The sequence below is a fragment of the Gymnoscopelus braueri genome, assembly GCF_963280865.1.
Source record: "Gymnoscopelus braueri genome assembly, chromosome: 13".
Lineage (NCBI taxonomy): Eukaryota > Metazoa > Chordata > Actinopteri > Myctophiformes > Myctophidae > Gymnoscopelus > Gymnoscopelus braueri.
Genome location: NC_137615.1, coordinates 34,578,458 through 34,597,057, shown reverse-complemented (window position 1 = coordinate 34,597,057; position 18,600 = coordinate 34,578,458). Strand labels below are relative to the sequence as shown.

At 43.8% G+C, this 18,600-nt stretch overlaps 2 protein-coding genes across 2 annotated transcripts in view; both read right to left on the bottom strand.

The window, feature by feature from the left end:
- gtf2f1 (general transcription factor IIF, polypeptide 1) overlaps window positions 1–18,600 on the bottom strand; it is a 235,715-nt gene that overhangs the window by 22,501 nt on the left and 194,614 nt on the right. The gene's annotated exons all lie outside the window — the stretch shown is intronic.
- Window positions 1–18,600, bottom strand: part of cacna1aa (calcium channel, voltage-dependent, P/Q type, alpha 1A subunit, a) — a gene marked incomplete at both ends in the record, with an annotated part of 141,769 nt that overhangs the window by 20,594 nt on the left and 102,575 nt on the right. Inside the window, 9 exon segments of the mRNA XM_080446597.1 lie at window positions 40–147; window positions 1,523–1,637; window positions 7,354–7,450; window positions 10,115–10,242; window positions 11,117–11,267; window positions 11,474–11,577; window positions 11,877–11,942; window positions 12,489–12,569; window positions 12,571–12,606. Coding sequence (XP_080302723.1) covers window positions 40–147; window positions 1,523–1,637; window positions 7,354–7,450; window positions 10,115–10,242; window positions 11,117–11,267; window positions 11,474–11,577; window positions 11,877–11,942; window positions 12,489–12,569; window positions 12,571–12,606 — 886 coding nt within the window.

Here is an 18,600-nt window from a genome sequence, read left to right as displayed (position 1 = left end):
GCCCTCCCCCCCTCCCCTCCCGCACTTCCTGCAACTTACACTTGTGCGGCGTAACCAGCAGGTCCAAGGTCTTTTGAGAGAGATTAGGCCAGATTGCCATCATCTCTTTCCTGAGCTCAGCATCCATCTGGTGCTTGTCCACGACTACTTGTCCTGGGCATACATGCGAAACACACATACACGCACGCACGCACACACACACACACACACACACACACACACACACACACACACACACACACACCACCCCCCCCCCCCCCCCACACACACACACACACACACACACACACACACACACACACACACACACACACACACACACACACACACACACACACACACACACACAGTATACAGTACGTACGTACGTAGAAATTGTACATCCACATGCGTACATAAGGGAAAGCATACCAGTCATACACACACACACATTCAGATACATTTATTCACAACATCAAAGAGAAACAAGAAGGAATGTACAGACGTGAAAACAAACGTGCAGACACACGCACACGCACACGCACACACACGCACACGCACACGCACACACACACACACACACACACACACACACACAGAAAGAAAAGGTTTTGTTAAAGCTAATCAAAACATCACTGTTATAGTGTTACAGTGTGCAGTATTCAGCTATGGATAACTGATAGCCACGCTGTATACGCTATAGCGATTTCCAGAACATGCTTTTCAACTGAGACGAGTCCAAATCTGCCATCTAACAGACAGGGTCATCCCACCTCCACCTGGAACCAATAGAAGACACATTTCAACATCAGTAGCACATACACTAGAGCACTGGTTCCCAAACACTGGTTCGGGACCCATTTGTGGGTCGCGCACAAATTTGAGTGGGTTGCGAGTAAAAATCCCTTAATTATTTGTTTCCTACAGTTTCTTAAAAAAAAAAAATTAAAAGCAAAAACAAAAGGGAAAATCTTCAAGAATTAAAAACAAATTCAATGTTTTTTCTAAATAATATAATAAATACATTTAAAAAACCAAAGAAATTCCATTAATTAGAAAACAAATGTTTAAGAAATAGTGAAAATAGCCGATCTACAAGTTCGCAAAGCGAGGCGTTATGAGCTTGTAGATCTGCTATTTTCCCTAGCTTGGGTCCCGGGGAAATCAAATCTTTCTTTTGGGTCTCGAACTAAAAAGTTTGGGAACCATTGCACTAGAGACAGATAAGAGCACAGTTCAGATAAACACTACATACAGTCTGCACTGTGTGCTGCTTTGTGCTGTACTCGATACTCCGCACTTGATTTGGATGCACGCCGGTGTCGTGCACCGAAGATAGCCGATCTACAAGCTCACAACGTATCGTGACACGTTGCGAGCTTGTAGATCGGCCATCTTCAGGTATAAATCAGGCAATAGACTGGGATCTGCATCGGGATGAGCCGAGATGTCCGGGTTCAAAAGGACACAGACAGCGCTGCACCGAGGGACGACAAGAACGTGGGAAAACACACCAGAGGACACAAAATATAGGGTTCCCAACCTTCTGAAACCTTGGCGATCTTGATGTCCAGCGCCGTGCGGATCAGGGCCATGAGGGTGGAGTTGAAGTGGACCGAGTTGTCATCGGCGACAGGCAAGTCCATGCGGAGCAGTCTCTGCGGGAGAGCCAATCAGGGAGGGAGGTGAGAAAAGCAGGAAGTATGCTAATGTGGCAGGTGTTTGGAACCTCCAGGAGACAGGGGATCTTTTTGTTGGGGGGGGGGGGGAGTTGGGGGGTAAGGAGGCAGGGAGAGCTCTGAAGCATCTCGAGTATAGGCACTGTGGGTCTGTCTCTCCCTCAGTCAGCGTAACCAATGTCTGGGACTCGACAGTATCACACCTATCTGTCAACTCACCCATTCTTGATTTTGAGTGGTAAAGATGCAAATGAAGTTGCAACTTGCACACACTAGATATGGAACACATTCTAATCTCTTTTGTGCACAGATAACCTGTGAGTCTCAAGGTGTTCATTTTTGTCCGGGCACAATCATATTTTGTCACCACAAATAATATATCTATTTGGTATCTCTAAGTTGGTCCCTCGAGTCAAGCATTCTTTTTTTTCTCCTTTTCACAGTGATATCAAAACAATTCCTCATGACCGAGAGCTCTCACAGGTTTGTTGACTGACAATTAGCATTTCATTGAAGAAACAGCAGAGACAGACTGAGCAGACCGCCACCCGATACTTCAGAGCTCCCCGTAGTGGTTTGGAGGTTCACAGTAAAATAAGACAGCAACAACAGAGACCCAGGTGATAAACCAATAAACCAAAACCAGTCGAGGGACTGTAAAAAAGGGACGCTGACGTTTTCGTTTATCAGTTTCATCTTTCTCAGGTCTTGTTGGCTTAATAGATGTACATAAAAACAACACACACTAATAGTTGACATAGTAGTGCCATTAGTGTGTGTGTGTGTGTGTGTGTGTGTGTGTGTGTGTGTGTGTGTGTGTGTGTGTGTGTGTGTGTGTGTGTGTGTGTGTGTGTGTGTGTGTGTGTGTGTGTGTGTGTGTGTGTGTGCGTGTGTGTGTGTGTGTGTGTGTGTGTGTGAGTGTGTATGTATGTGAGGTGACAGAGGACGGCGACAACCTAGACATGCAGCATCCCATGCTAACCCGCCCTGACCTGACTAAACCCCTCATTCCACCCAACCCAACAAACATTTCCCTCCCCCTTGCATATCCCGTCCCCATGCAACATGCAATGCACACGCAATATGCCTCACAGGACAAGCAGCTGTGCAGCCGTACACAGAAAGCATCCTCTTGGCGACGTAAAAAATGAGTTTGAGACTTATTTTTAAGTGGATGTTACTGCATGGAATACGTTTTGTAGACCATGGTAGAGCGGTGAGCTCTATCAGTGGTTCTCTGATGTATAATTTGGGAGAAATGGACACAGGCCTATAGTGTTAATAGGAGAGAGAAAACATCATTCTGCGCAAAGAGAAAAACAAAATGGCCACCATGGCAGCCTTGTTTGTGTTGTAAGAGGGGAAAGGGGTACTTTTCTCTGGGGTGGATTATAGGTGTCCGGAAAACATGAGACTTAAGCAAACTTGCTATCTGAAAATAGATAAAAGCAGAAAATAAAAAAACTTCTGATGTTGAGATGTAAAGGGGAAAAACTATATTTGGACAAAGAAAACCCGAAAGATTATAATGTGCAAGCGCAAAAAAAATTTAAACTCATGACTAAAGGCAGAAGAAAAACAAGAGAAGAAAGAAAGATCTACCACCACGCAAGTTTGTAAGACAGCATTCCTGACAGAAGCCTCTACTGTCAAGATGGAGAATAATATTAAAGGTCTGAAACAGTGGCGTTATGGGCCTCATTGTTCTGTGGGCTAGTTTTGAGGTTAGGATTTAAAGGTCAACGGTAAGGGTTTGGACTGCTGTCACTGGCAAGGTAGCTACGTATGGAGGGTGGAAGAACAGGTCAGGTAGAAGCACAGGAGATGCTGGGCATCTGGAAAGCCAAAACAACACATGTCAAGAGAGGGAGTGTTGTATGGACCGAACCACTGCAGGTGCAGGTTAAGGGTTTAACTTTTACTTCTGGAGGGAGGCTGTTAGGAAGACTGACTATGGGTTTAATTTTATTTATTTTTTTAAGAAACGGGGTGAGAAAGAAAGGAGCAAATATGAGGCAAAGCCTGCACAGAGATGGAAAGGAGGATGGAAGATATAACAGAGCATACGGAAAGAGTCTGAGAGATGAGAGATGGCAGCAGAAAGATACTGCGGAAGCTGCTCAGAGAAGAAACAGGGAGAGCTGAGCCTTGGGAGCATACCTGGGTCAAATAAGTGTTTTGAGAGCATTTTTTGAAGTTTTTATTAGTCTACGTACAGGTGGTGGATCACCGGAGTAGGTTGCCACAACCTGGCAGGAAATGTAGGCAATCACAATCACTATTTTGTATATTCTGCAGTGAACTTAACATACTGTATATATCCCTCTCTTCTGGTAGTGCAGACAGGGTAAAACATAACTCTAAAAATGTGGACCCATTACTTGACCAAGGTCTGCTTGGGAGAGGGTGGGGGATTTTGGAGGACAGCAATGGCTAGCGATGGAGAGATCTCCTGTGCCTACAGGCTGTGTGACTGTCTGCCCCTGAGGCTCACAGCGATCTGTCAGTGATGTGGCATAATGTTACGCGTAAAGGCAGCAGAGCGCAGGGTTAATAACAGAGATGTGTTAGATGGAATCACAAAATGGTTGCTCCTCAGCAATGTGTTGCAATGTTACATTTTTTGTAGCATCACTGTGCATTTCCCATTTACATAAGAGCAAGACATGCATAGCGAGAAAATGCATAATGTGGTTGTGTGTGCTTGTGTTCAATAAGTGACAAAACGAAAGATGGCAGGGAGTGTGTTATATGTGTGTTTAGGGATTGGTTGCCGGAGCATGCAGAACGCAGGTAAAAAGGTGTGTAGCCATGAGGGGGGTGGGTGGGAGGACAGTATGCAGAGAGGAGGGGGGCTGGAAACAGAGTAGAACTGCATTGACAGAAGAACCAATGGACAGGGAGGGAAAAAGCTTGAACTTGCAGATAGAAAGGCTGCTCGGTGGGGCCAGAGCTACAGCACTAATAATGGCAGAAAATAAATAAATAATTGCTTTTATTCAACGACAAAATGTTTTCCAAACGGAAGCAAATACATAGCTGCTAACACAGGCCTATCTGTTACCTACAATGAAAAAGCAGGTATGTAAGAACTTATGTAAGGCTGATGAGACCTGATCTTTACGCGCACGTGTGTGTGTGTGTGTGTGTGTGTGTGTGTGTGTGTGTGTGTGTGTGTGTGTGTGTGTGTGTGTCTCATCAACAGGACGGAGCGACTCAGAGGACATAAGTCTTGTGGACCTTCCAAGCCCTGCTGCACACGCATGCTCCTGTGTGAATGTGTGTGTGTCTGTATTTTATCTGTGTCTGTGGATTTTCATCATCATACATTAAAGCGGCACTATATAACTTTTTCTTTTATTAATAAATGTAATTTGGTCCAATCGGTATGGTATGTTAATACAATATAACGTAGTATGTATTTTGTCCCCCTGCTCTTCTATTGAGACATTTAGATTGTGTCAAAGGTCATGTCTCACCTAGACACAGGATCTGACACACATTTTGACCTAAAGATAAAATGTATCCCCTGAGCAAGCAGGCAGGCTCTATCAGCTCAATGGTAAAAATGGCAGCACTTGCGCAGGAAACCAGGTTCAAATCCGGGGTAGAAGAGGAAAGTTACATAGTGCAGCTTTAAAGCACAGGTTTAATGTAGGCTAATGTAAATGCCAGTTCAACCACTTTCAACCCGGCATCCCTATTTTGGGCGTGTCATAAATGACAAAATCTTTAAGAAAAATATTTCAATTATTTCAAAACGTTTCAACAATTTTCAAAAATAGCATCTCCTAGAGATTGCCTATTTTTGTCTTCTTTTTTTGGTTGCCATTTTGCAATGGGGCGGCATGGAAACATTTGGGAACCCCTGCATTAAAGACATGTAAACTTTAATGTATACGCCGCACTAAATTATTTACTGTTATCGTGTAATTGAGGGAATACTATAATGTGAATATTCTGCAAAACCTTTGAGGTGGAAAAAAACATCGAGTGTCAACATGAATGTATGTGGTTTGAGGGTGAATGTTTGCATATGTGTCTTCCTTGTACACGGTGCAAACGAGCTGAGAAGGTCCCTCCGTTCGCCCCCTCCTGTGGATCCACCCGCTGGCCTGACCCTGCTTCACCCTGAGTGCTTCACCGCCCACTTTTAACTCCACCCCAACCCCCACATCACCACCATCACCACACAATGTCACAACAACACACCAGCGACCCCCAACTCGCCACGGAAAGAAATGCACGAGGAAAGACAGAAAGAAAGGTAGAAAATAGGAAAGAGGCAAAGAATGAAAGAAAGAAAGAAACCAAATGACGACGACACTAAAGTTACACACCACGGTGAGCGTTGCTTCCCTACGCCCCGCCCCCCATCCCGGACCCCCCGTACCCAAGCCCATTACACCCTTTTAGGTGGGGGTGTTGATGTGGGCATACAAGGGTCGGGCGGGTCCCTTCCTGACCTTGTAGGCCACCCGCGCTGGACACCTCTTCCCGAGGCCTAGCGGAGGACACATGTGCCTGAGCATGTCATACATATCCCTGCAACTGATCCTGCCACTGCCCAGCGCCAGTCAGCGTGTCAACACCAGCATCAAACATAGAGAGAGAAAGAGAGAGAGAGAGGAAGAGAGAGGGAATCAGAGTGTTAGTGAGGGAGGGGGCAGAGAGAGAGAGAGAGAGAGAGAGAGAGAGAGAGAGAGAGAGAGAGAGAGAGAGAGAGAGAGAGAGAGAGAGAGACGCAGTGGAGGAGAGGTGAGAGAGGAGAGGTGAGAGAGGTAGATATACTAAGTGCAGTGCAGAGAGAGAGAGAGAGAGAGAGAGCGAGAGAGAGCGAGGGAGGGAGGGAGAGATCTCAGAATAGGTGCGTGAAATAGGAGTTGATACAGGAGAGAAAAAGAGAAAAGACAAAATAAATTAATAATAATTAAAAAATAACAGAGAGACGGTTACCGGGTAGATTTTGAGAGATTGCCTGACTCGTATGAATAGAGAGAATAGAATAGAAAGAAGGAATAGAAGGAACTTTTAGAGAGTTGAGACTTTACTTTTTTCCACCTTTTTATGCAAACAGAACAGTGGTGTACTGTATGTGTGTGTTTGCATAGAAGAGCAGGGCAGTGCTTGAAAGCAGGCACCAAGCTGCTCCTGCTGCGACGTTACAGGGAGGAGGTGGGGACAGAGAGAGTGAGAGAGAGAGATAAACGAGAAAGAGATAGAGGAGGGAGGGGTGTCAATGCAGTTTCTGTCTTTCCCCCAACCCCTAAAAACCAAGAACAATGCAACGCTACAGATTCCACAGTAGTAGCCTAGCTGTGGCTCCACAGCAAGCGAAAGAAAACAAATAAACCAAACGAGGGAAAAAACAAAAGTTAAAAATACTGTATATATTTTGTAACAATAAAACCAAACTCAATTCATGGTTATTATTGTTATTAATATTCTCATATTTTTGTTTTTACAAAATTTTAATGCTTCATTTCCCTCGGTGCATTTCACATGCGATTCTGGTTGTCTGCATTGTCCTGCACATTCTCCTAGCAGTTCAGAATGCAGGTCCATAATGGTGGAAGTTGTAAAAAATAAAAAAAAGAGAGAAATCATAAAATAATATAAAGCAACATTCATTCCATTCCTGGATGCTGCAGCTAGCAGGTGTGGTTGAGAGGTTTTGTTTGAATGGAAGTCAAACCTTGCAGGCCACCCTATGGGGGCATTTCTTGCCTAAGCCAAGAGGCGGGTCGATAACTCGCAATAAACTGTACATGTCCTTATAATGAATGCGCCCGCTGCAAGAAGAATACAAGGGGGGAGGGAAGGGGTGTTAAAACACACACACACAATCACAAAAAAAAACATACGTAACACGCAAAGAAGAAGAGAGAACATGTGGAAGAAGAACACAACATTGACAGAATCACAGTATATCAATACACTGTACAATAGGTTTACTGTAAAATAACAGAATCCCCAGAATAAGCCTGCACAGTGCACACAACACGCACACGCGCACATTCCGTACATTCTGTACACGGGGACACACAGCCCACTGGAGCTGTGTCCCAGCTCCCTTGCACTGGGCTCACAATTTTTCGCCTCTTCCGTTCCTTTCTCTCTCTCCTCATCCCTACGTCTCCCAACCCTATCCCCATTCCCTCATTGGATCCTCCAGTCTAGGAAACTCCTAATTGGATGTGTGCAGTGTAATTAACAAATTGTTAATTGAGTCGAGAAAACAAACAAACTGCTTAATAGCCACTTGTGACGGGCAGTCACCCTCCCTCTTAAATGCGTGTTGCACGCCTGCCTTGTTGGTACTGCAGCTGCTAGCAAAGCTTCCTGTTGTCTGTACAATAAACAGACAAAAGGGTAACTTCATGAATTATTGTCAGTGTTCAGTGTGTGGTCATTGTCTTGTGGTCAATTTACCATTTATTTAGTAGAACTTATTCTACCTTGTTTTTAACTGAGAGTACTACTTAATGATGTGAATGTCAGGTATGTATATATTATAGTATAGTATAGAATAAGGAGTGGTGGTAGCCTCCAGTATTACTTAAATAAACTACTACTACTAATACTACTCTACACAGGAAATATTGTGCAATTTCTTGCACTAATTGTCAGAAAATATTCATTTATGAGCTACGTTGGGAGAAAATCGATCCCAGAAGACAAACAATAAGCAAACATAGACATTATAAAATCATAATGTGAAATGTGGCAGCATTGTGGTTTAAAAAGGTTGCTCTTTAGTTAAATGTAGTTCAACTACTTGTATGTCCCGACTCCCAACAATGAGTATAAGTTTAAAGCCTGAACACATTATGTTAGAACTGGGAGACTTAGGTGCTTTAAGGTTTTTCACCATGATGTTTTCTGAATTCTGTATTTCTTAATTCCTTCCCTCCTAATCATGTGCCCACACCCCCTGTTATATTTTGCTTTTCCTGCCTGCCTTCCTTCCTACCGTGCTCCCTTCTCGTTCCTGTCTGAAACAGGACAGAGCGAGGCCCAACAGATACATGCACAGACACCTCCACACAAGATAGGTGTGGGGGTTTGGGGGGTAAAAGTTTTCTTGAGGCAGTAAATAGGTCTGGGGGACAAATGAACAGTTGGCCAGAGGTCAGAGCAAGATCCACATCCCCTACCATTACCCTACATCCCCATTCCAGTTTGCTGGAAATGGGGAAGTAACTTGTAGAGGTTGCGGAGAAATAAGTTTACATCGTTAAATGATATCGGTTTGAGAGAACATTGCCTTTTTAACCCCACATTAATCTCCACTGCATTTAAACAAACCTTTCCCCATATAGCTGGAAACCTGTTTTCCATCGTTGCATTCTACGTGTGTATCTATTGCTGAATGTTTAGTGTTGGTAATGCTTAATTACAAACATACTGCCTGAGACTGAGATAGTCAGGTGACGGCTCTGTATGCTGCTTTGCTCTCATGGGTATTTTATTCCCAAGGTGGGCCACTGCGCGCACAGTCTGGGAACCCATTCGGTTAAAAAAGGGGGGGGGGGACTTCCTGTGTAGAAACAGGAACTCGGTTTGGCTCCTCCCCTTTCTTAGTCCACCTCCTCCCGGGTGCTTCTGTGTTTATTCCTACTAACAACAACACTACATGTTTAAGGGTACTACGGACACACACATTAAATGCTTCAATTGGCACGGAGTTGAAAGCTGTGCAATGGCAACAAAACGCTCTGTTCCCATTGAAAAGCATTAGCATAATCCGCCGCATAGGCAGAATCAAACTATGGTGTGTCCGTACCCTAAAACAATGGTACTGACAGATTCTGCTGTTAGCAAAATCTGTCTTGAGAAATTACAGCGTGCATGGCCTGTCGCTGTCCATCAGCAGTGGTGCTGAACCATTCACCAGTCCATGCATTGTGGAGCGACACGTGCTGTCCTTGGTTTGTCCATTGTGTATCATGACTTGCAACCTGTTGACTATTTTGTGTCCTTCAGAACAAGCTTTTCATTCAGCTTGCTTTGCTCAAAAAGTGTCGGTGTGTGTTAACTATACGATGTCAGCTGTCTTACAGTCATGAATTTTTAGATGATTATATCAAAAAGGCCCCTCGAGAGGCCCGCTCGTATGTGCTGAGAGCCTAGCTCTGTCCTGTTGCCCTCTTTCTTTCTTTCTTTCTTTCTTTCTTTCTTTCTGCAGTATTATAAATAGCTGATGTTGCAGGGACGCTCTGCGCTCTCTGTAAGAAGGGTCGGGTTAAAACATGTGTCAAGTAACAATCCAAAACAACACATTTGATCCAGTGGTGTGTGTGTGTGTGCGCGTGTGCGTGTGCGTGTGCGTGTGTGTGTGTGTATGCGCGCGTGTGCGTGTGTGTGAATGAATGAGAGAAAGTAATAATCTATATGCCATATATTGTGTGTATTATATAGTAAGCAGGTGTGTATGTGTGCGCTGTAGGACTCACCAGGCAGCAGGGTCGTACTCGGCCCATATCCTCACATACTCATCCAAGTGGTGAGGGCCCAGAATGGAAGAATCTCTGGTCAGGTACTCAAAGTTGTCCATGATGACGGCCACAAACAGATTCAGCATCTGTACAAACGCACACAGACACACACACAAACACACGGATGCACGCACGCACACACACATTTGTACCATATTTTTGCCATTTCTATCCCTAACCCAGTGGTGGAAAAAGCACTCAAATGTTTTACTTAAGTAAAAGTCAGTAAAAAATTACTTGAGTAAAAGTACAAAAGTATTGGTATAAAAATGTACTTAAAGTAACAAAAGTAAAATTACTGAAATGTTTGAAAATAGCAGATCTACAAGCTCACAACACGTCGCGATGCGACGCGTTGTGAGCTTGTAGATCTGCTATTTTCAAATAGCCCAGGTATAAAATAGGACTTAAGTGTTTAATGTATGTTTTATAATGTAGTAACTAGTAACTAAAGTTTTCAAATAATTGTAGTGGAGTAAAAGTACAATATTTGCCTCTGAGATGTAGTGGAGTAGAAGTAAAAGTACTGAAAATTGGAAATACTCCAGTAAAGTAAAAATACCTCAAAATTGTACTTAAGTACAGTACTTGACTACATGTACTTAGTTACTTTTTTTTTTACTTTACATTTTTATCCCACGATTTTGTAACCCTATTTTTTACACCCAGTGCCAATTGTCTATGTAATCCTGGGCACTACCTTCCCTCTGCCAACCTAGGGAGGCCAGGGCCGAGCTCATGCCTCCTTCAATGCATGAGAGCCAACTGACCTTCTTATCACCTGACAGGTGAAAAGTACTTAGTTACTTTTCACCACTGCCCTAACCATATAGTTAGGTAGAGAGACGGACAGTCTAAGAGAAAGATAGAGAGACAACAGGAAAAAGGGAGGAGGAAGTAAGAGAGAGAGAGAAAGAGAGAGAGAGAGAGAGAGAGAGAGAGAGAGAGAGAGACACTCACCAGGAATGAACAGAAGAAGATGAAGGAGACAAAGTAGAGATAGGCGAACTGACTGCCACACTCCGGCTCGGGGTTCCCTGTCAGGAGGTCGCACGGCTTCCCCCCGAGACATGCTAGCATGATCTCATGCCATGCCTCACCTGTGGCACTCCTACACGCACACGCACGCGCACACACACACACACACACACACACACACACACACACACACACACACACACACACACACACACACACACACACACACACACACACACACACAGGTATGTTTGTGTAAATGATTTAGGGGAACACCATTTTTTATCATAAGTTGGATATGAATATAAACCTAAAAACCCCACACACACACACACACACCTGAAGAGCAGCATGAGAGCATGGAAGAAGGCTCTGAAGTTGTTGTGCTGGTTGATGGCGCTCACTTCTCCGTCCTCCTCCTCCAGGGCGATGTTCCCAAAGAGCTGGAACCATACGTATAAAACACACAGTAATAGTAAATGTACATTCACTCAAGTAGGCTACTGTACTTTAGTAACAATTCTGAGGTAGTTCCAATATTCAATACTGCTCTACTCCGCCACATCTCAGAAGCAAATATCGTACTTTTTACTCTACAACAATTATTTGAAAACTTTCGTTACTGGTTACTTAGATTTCGATTATTATTACAAAACATACATTAACCACCTCAGCCCTATACTTTGGCTAAATGTCTACATTGTAACTTGTAAAATGTAGACCTGTAGCCTGCTTACAGTACCTGCATCCCGATGATGGCGTAGATGAAGAACAGCATGGCGATGAGCAGGCAGACATAAGGCAACGCCTGGAGAGAGAGAGAGAGAGAGGAGAGAGAGAGAGAGAGAGAGAGAGAGAGAGAGAGAGAGAGAGAGAGAGAGAGAGAGAGAGAGAGAGAGAGAGAGAGAGAGAGAGAGAGAGATATACAACACGTGATTTGAATGTGATTTATATTTTTTTAAGCGCTGCGTTGTGTGTGTGTTTGTATTACCACAAGTATAGTAGGATTTGCCTAAATAGATGTTGTGAGGAGTCAGACCATTTTCCTGGTCCTCACAAGAACAAGATGCGTTTACAATTAGAAAAAGATTAAGGTTGGGGTTAGGGTTAGAATTAGGCAATTAGAGGCTATATGTTTAGGGGGTTAGAGACAGTTATGCCTGATTTATACGCAGTTGCACACTGGTGTCGTGCATCGAAAAATGCATCATCATAAATTCCTAAAACGTTGCTGTCCTCACAAGTATAGTATACAAACCTGTGTGTGTGTGTGTGTGTGTGTGTGTGTGTGTGTGTGTGTGTGTGTGTGTGTGTGTGTATGTGTGTGTGTGTGTGTGTGTGTGTGTGTGTGTACCTTGAAGGACTGGACGAAGGTCCATAGGAGGATGCGGATGGTCTCTCCTTGTCTCAGCAGCTTGATGAGACGAGCCGCTCGTGAACAGCCTCAGGAAGCTCAGGTTGATGAAATTATTCTACAGCACAGCCACCACACCATCAGAGAGAGAGAGAGAGAGAGAGAGAGAGAGAGAGAGAGAGAGAGAGAGAGAGAGAGAGAGAGAGAGAGAGAGAGAGAGAGAGAGAGAGAGAGAGAAGAGAACACACACAAACACCCCACACACACACACACACACACACACACACACACACACACACACACACACACACACACACACACACACACACACACACACACACACACACACACACACACACACACACACACACACACACACACACACACACACACACACACACACACACACACACACAGACACACAGAAGGAGGGAGAGAGAGAGAGAGAGAGAGAGAGAGAGAGAGAGAGAGAGAGAGAGAGAGAGAGGAGGAAAGAGACCAGAAAGACAGAAGAGGTAAAGTGAGACAGAGAAAAGCAGAGCGAAGGAGGCAGAGTGAAAGAAATACATAGGGAAGAGGATGCGTGGGAAAGCGAGAGACAAAGACAGAGCGGGAGGCAGAGAGGAAATGCAAGGTGGTAAAAAGAAAGAGAGGTGAAGAGGGGAGGATGAATAAGGAAAAAGAGAAGTGAGAGAAGAGTGAAAGGAGTTGTTAATAAATGAAAAAAGAAAAACAAGAGAATTAGAAAAGAAAGGACGGAAGAGGGTAAAAAACATTAGGGTGAAAGAATGAGTGACAGAAAGAGAGAGGATGGACAGAGAGATCATAGACGACAACATGGAGAACAGGATATGAGGGAGGAGGGGGTAGAAGAAAGGAGTAGTTAGTATATTTCTTTCCTTACCTAAAGACAAGCACAACATCAAAGTGGGAAGGGGTTGGGGACAGGCTGGGTGAGGTTTAGGTGAGGGGGGGGGGGTGTATCATAACCAATCGGAGGGCGGGATTCAACCCACGACGAGGAAAAGAACAAGTCCAAAACAAACCAGAACCAAGTCAAGTCAAAGCAAACCAAACTGAAAGAGAACAAAGGGCAAGGCTCCGACAGGCTCTGCATATCCAAGGAGAATTAGACCAAACGACCAAAGCAAACGTCACAGGGGGGAGTGGCAGGGTAAGACAGGAGGTGAAGGGGGCGGGGGCGGGGTAGCTATCAGAAATCAGACTAGTTTCATCCAGCTGTTAGTTACAGGTAGTAGCTGTGTGTGTGGTGAGTAGTAGTAGTAGTATTAAAAGAAAAAAATAGTGCAGGGGAGTCGTGACATTTTCTCATTAAAGACAACCAAATGCACTGATTCTCTCCAGATAAGACACAACGTTTGTTTATTTTTATTTTTATGGAACAAGCCCACAGCATACCAATGCACAGACGCAAGGCCAAAACAACAACAACATACATTATGGCAGCTTGTGCCCCCGTCGAATGGGATTGCCCGCCACATTCATGCTTAGATCAGAGCAGGTGGTGCTTGATTTGCTGAAGGACGAGCTGTAAACCACAAAATGTCAGTATGTCCTTCTCGTTCCATGTATGTCACTGGGTAGTGGGTACATAGAACAAGTTAATCACCCATATTAACTCTTTGACTGCGGACGACGCGATAACGCGTCAAGTGCTACTTTGTCCAGTTGGCCGTCGACGCGCTCGACGCGCTGGACGCGCGTTCATTGTTTAATCTCTGATTGCGCTATGCTGCTTAATATTCAATGTTATTCTCGAGTTCCACTTACTTCACGGACATCTGCATCCGGTTTCATGACCTGGATTCCGTTTCCGGTTTTTGATTCTTTTCCCCAGTCATTTTCGTCCAAAATAGGTAAATAAACGGTCTTTCACACGGTATAACGGACCAAACGGACAGTTTCTCTTCTATAATCTATGGTCTGGGTGACGATCAGTCATCGCCGTCGTGTATCACAGCGTAATTTTGGCGATCAAAACAATCTGGGACGACGTCACTTCCGTTTTCATGTTTTTCCCTGTCTAATCTATGAAGAAGGCTGAGAGAGACCCAACGACCTGATCAAGCAGTCATGTGCTGCTCTCTAGTGGCGGATTTGTGCTGGGTCTTTACATTATGTCCCCTTTAAATTATTTTCATGAGAAAAATTCAAAATATAAAAATAAAAAAACACGAAAATTGCTGGCACTGGGGGAGTACTTTATGAAATACTCTGGCAGTCAAAGAGTTAAGGATTGGTCACTTTGGTTTGGGTCTAGGCCGAGACATCTTTTCAACATAATTATCTTCATTTAATTGGTCCTCGCCAGAGCCTTGTATTAGAGAGTTGCATCACATCGGGGGCAGAAAACAGCGGCGGTCATGTGGTTCTTGTAAACTCGAAATAGTGACAAACGCTCATAGACTCCAGTGCATTCCGTAAACTTCCGGTTCAGGGCTTTGTCACTATTCGCCAATAGAAGGCTCTGTAGAAGACTGGCCCGATGAAGTGAACGGAGGCGACGCAACTCTCCTTATATGGCTCTGGTCCTCACTATTGCAAAAAAAATGGCAACATTTCTGTCTAATTGCTCTGTCTCAGAGGAGGGCTGTGGACAATAACAATGGCTTCTATTTCAGCACGCTAACTTTCCAGGAGGAGAAAGGCTTTTCTATTAGCTTGGAATACTCAAAACCCGATGAAGTCATTAGTAGAAAAGGCAAGTTTCTGAACTGCCCACCGCCCACCAATGAGACAGAGTGAGTAGATAGAAATTGTGCATTCTTATAAAGAGCATTTGTGAGGACCAATTATATGAAGATAAGGTTGAAAGTGCTCCTTTAACATTCAGTAAAGACTTCGAGTACAGACACTGATGCTATTTAATTGGAAACGCATATGCTTACAGTACAGAGTCCTTCAATCATTTCCCACGACTATAAAGGGGTATCTTGGATGCCTTCATGCAAGAGGATTCGGCAGCAGGCACACACATCAACCAGGCTAGTATACTGTAAAATCCTGAGTTTTAAAAAAAACTAATTTAACTCTGAGAGTGTACACTTGTACACTCTAAGAGTTAAATTAACACTGAGGATTTTACTGTGTATAGCTATGCCACATGGTGTGTGTGCGTGCATGCGTGTGTGCGTGTGTGTGTGTGTGTGTGTGTGTGTGTGTGTGTGTGTGTGTGTGTGTGTGTGTGTGTGTGTGTGTGTGTGTGTGTGTGTGTGTGTGTTGGACAGAGAGATGGTCCCTGCAGCACTTACAGCACCCTACACCCTACAGCAGACATGCAGTTAGGCAGCATGCATCACTTGCACCATGACCTCCTGGATATGTGGTTGGACGAACATTTACTCGCTACAGTGACTGGCAGAGACGTTAGCCCAGTGACCCAAAGAGCTGGATCTCTGGTATCTCTGGGGGGCCGGGATCAAGCAACACATGCACAGTTCACGCAATCATACCGCAGTGCAGGACGAGGTTCAAATGGATGCAGTAAAAAAAGATCTACAAAAAAATTACAAACCATCTACATGTGGATGTTGCAGATGATGAATGGTTTATAGCGGCAAATTTTGGGGAAAATTTGGTTGAACCGAACAACAACCAGAGCGGACCACACCACACCGGCCAGTCGTCACAGATGGGCACACACGGGTTTCATAGTGCATTTTGATTGGACGGAATCACCAGAAATTGGGAGTTTGGGGTGGGTGGGGGTGGGGGGATGGGGGTCAGAGTAGAAAGAGAAGGGGGTGGGGGTATGGGTGGGGGCCATAGTAGAAGATCGCCGTTTACGGTTTAAAGAAAGCATGTAAAAAAGAAAAAAGGAAATAAAGAAAGAAAAAACAAGAAAACAGGAAATCACTGGTCAAAATAGCATAATGACAATTAGCATAGCGACAGCTTTTCTTTTCTTTTTTTGTCAGTTGGACATAATCACATAAATATTGTTGCTGTCGGGCGGAAATGTCCAAAACTGTTACTTTTCGGGGAAAAATGAAAAATAACCTGTGTTACAAATTCCAATGGATCCAAAGTAGTTATTAATTAGTCACAAGCTCTTGTTATCATTGGTTAAATAATTATAAAACACACAGACAGACATGTCTTGACATGTTTTTTCAAATACTGAAAATAGTAGATCTACAAGCTCAGTGAGCTTGTACATTGGCTATTTTTGCTACTTTTGCATCACACTCTTGTAATGTACAATATGTAGGGTATTAATTTACGGGAAGAAAAAAATCATACATACAAAAGTTTAAATATGGAGTCACAAGGTTTCTGCCCAACAGCAACTACGTCAACACAGAAGGGATACAGACGACCTAAGATACTGGTAGGTTTTTATGTAGAATAAAAAACAAGCAAAATACAACGGCTGAGCTTCCTTTGTACTAGCCTCAGCACCCAAAACAAACATCTTTGTACTGTAATGATGATTACTCGACAAAAACAAAAAAGCCCCTGCCCAATTCCCTTAGTATAACTGACTAATGAAATGTAATGCCCGCCAAAATCAGACCCACCAGGATTCTTATGTCATGAGTATCCACTGCTAATAGACATTTGCTCGATAATATGATAGAGGATTATACAAGTATGTTATTTCATTAGATGTCAAAATACACATGCACTCTTGTAACCCCACCCCTGACACACATGCTCATGCACACTCAAACGCATACCCTGACTAACCCTTACAATAACTCTCACAAAACAACAAGACAGATAAGCAAATTAAATTCCTGCTGAAACACATTGCTTACTTAACCACATGAACTCTAGCATCCTTATTGTGAGCATGTCATAATAGCTGACCCCCCCCCACACACACAGGCACACACGTACACACGAGCGCACGCACACACACACACACACACACACACACACACACACACACACACACACACACACACACACACACACACACACACACACACACACACACACACACACACACACACACACACACACACACACACACACACACACACACACACTCCTCCATACCTGGCAATTACAAGGCACTAGCTTATATTAACTAATGTTAGCTAATGTTACAGATGGTTGGTGATAGCTAAGGTACTATTAGCTTATATTAACTAATGTTAGATAATGTTACAAATGCTGATGTATGTGCAGCAAGAGTTTGAGAATCACTGCTGTAGAGACATGTAGCCTACTGTGTGTGTACACAGCCAAGGACCCTCAAACTAAGTATTTGGCCGTGGACCACCATCTGAAAAGGTTTTGTGCCAGGGACCACCAAAAGAGAAGCTTAAAGGGATAGTTCACCCCCAAAATGACTTATTTTCTATCGATTACATACCCCATGAAGCCTTGAATTAGTGGATTTTTTTTTGTTTTTGTCACATTCCTAAGCCAATAATTTGATGACCGGCGGCGGCTCCTGTAGGAGGCTTAAAGTGTCAACTTTGAGCCAGTTCTCAAATTATTGGCTTAGGAATGCGACAAAAACTAAAAAATCTCCATGAACTCAAGGCTTCATGGGGTGTGTAATTGATAGAAAATAAGTACTTTTTGGGGTGAACTATCCCTTTAATGTTTAAAAAAATCCAAACTATTACAAATGTTCCAAATACTTTCGATATCTTAAAAAAAAAAACAATCAATCAATCAAAAATCACAAAGTTACACGCTGTGAGCTTGTACATCTGCCATTTTTGAATAGCCAACGTATAAATGGATAAAGTGGTTAAAATGTTTGTGATGCTGAATTAACACATTTTGCTGGTGACCCCCTGGAACTCCCTCAAGGACCCCTGGGGGTCCCCGGACCCCACTTTGAGAACCACTGCTGTAGAGACAGTCAAAGTGCTTCTTGGCATGGTGTCGCTGGCTCAGAGCTATGGTCTCTCCTCTCCCAACTGGGACAATTATATAAGACTTTCAGTACAAGTCCATGCTTGACTGAGCAAGGGAAGACGCTCAATGGTGGCCCCTGACACACTCTCTCTCTCTCTCTCTCTCTCTCTCTCTCTCTCTCTCTCTCTCTCTCTCTCCTCTCTCTCTCTCTCTCTCTCTCTCTCTCTCTCTCCTCTCTCTCTCTCTCTCTCTCTCTCTCTCTCTCTCTCTC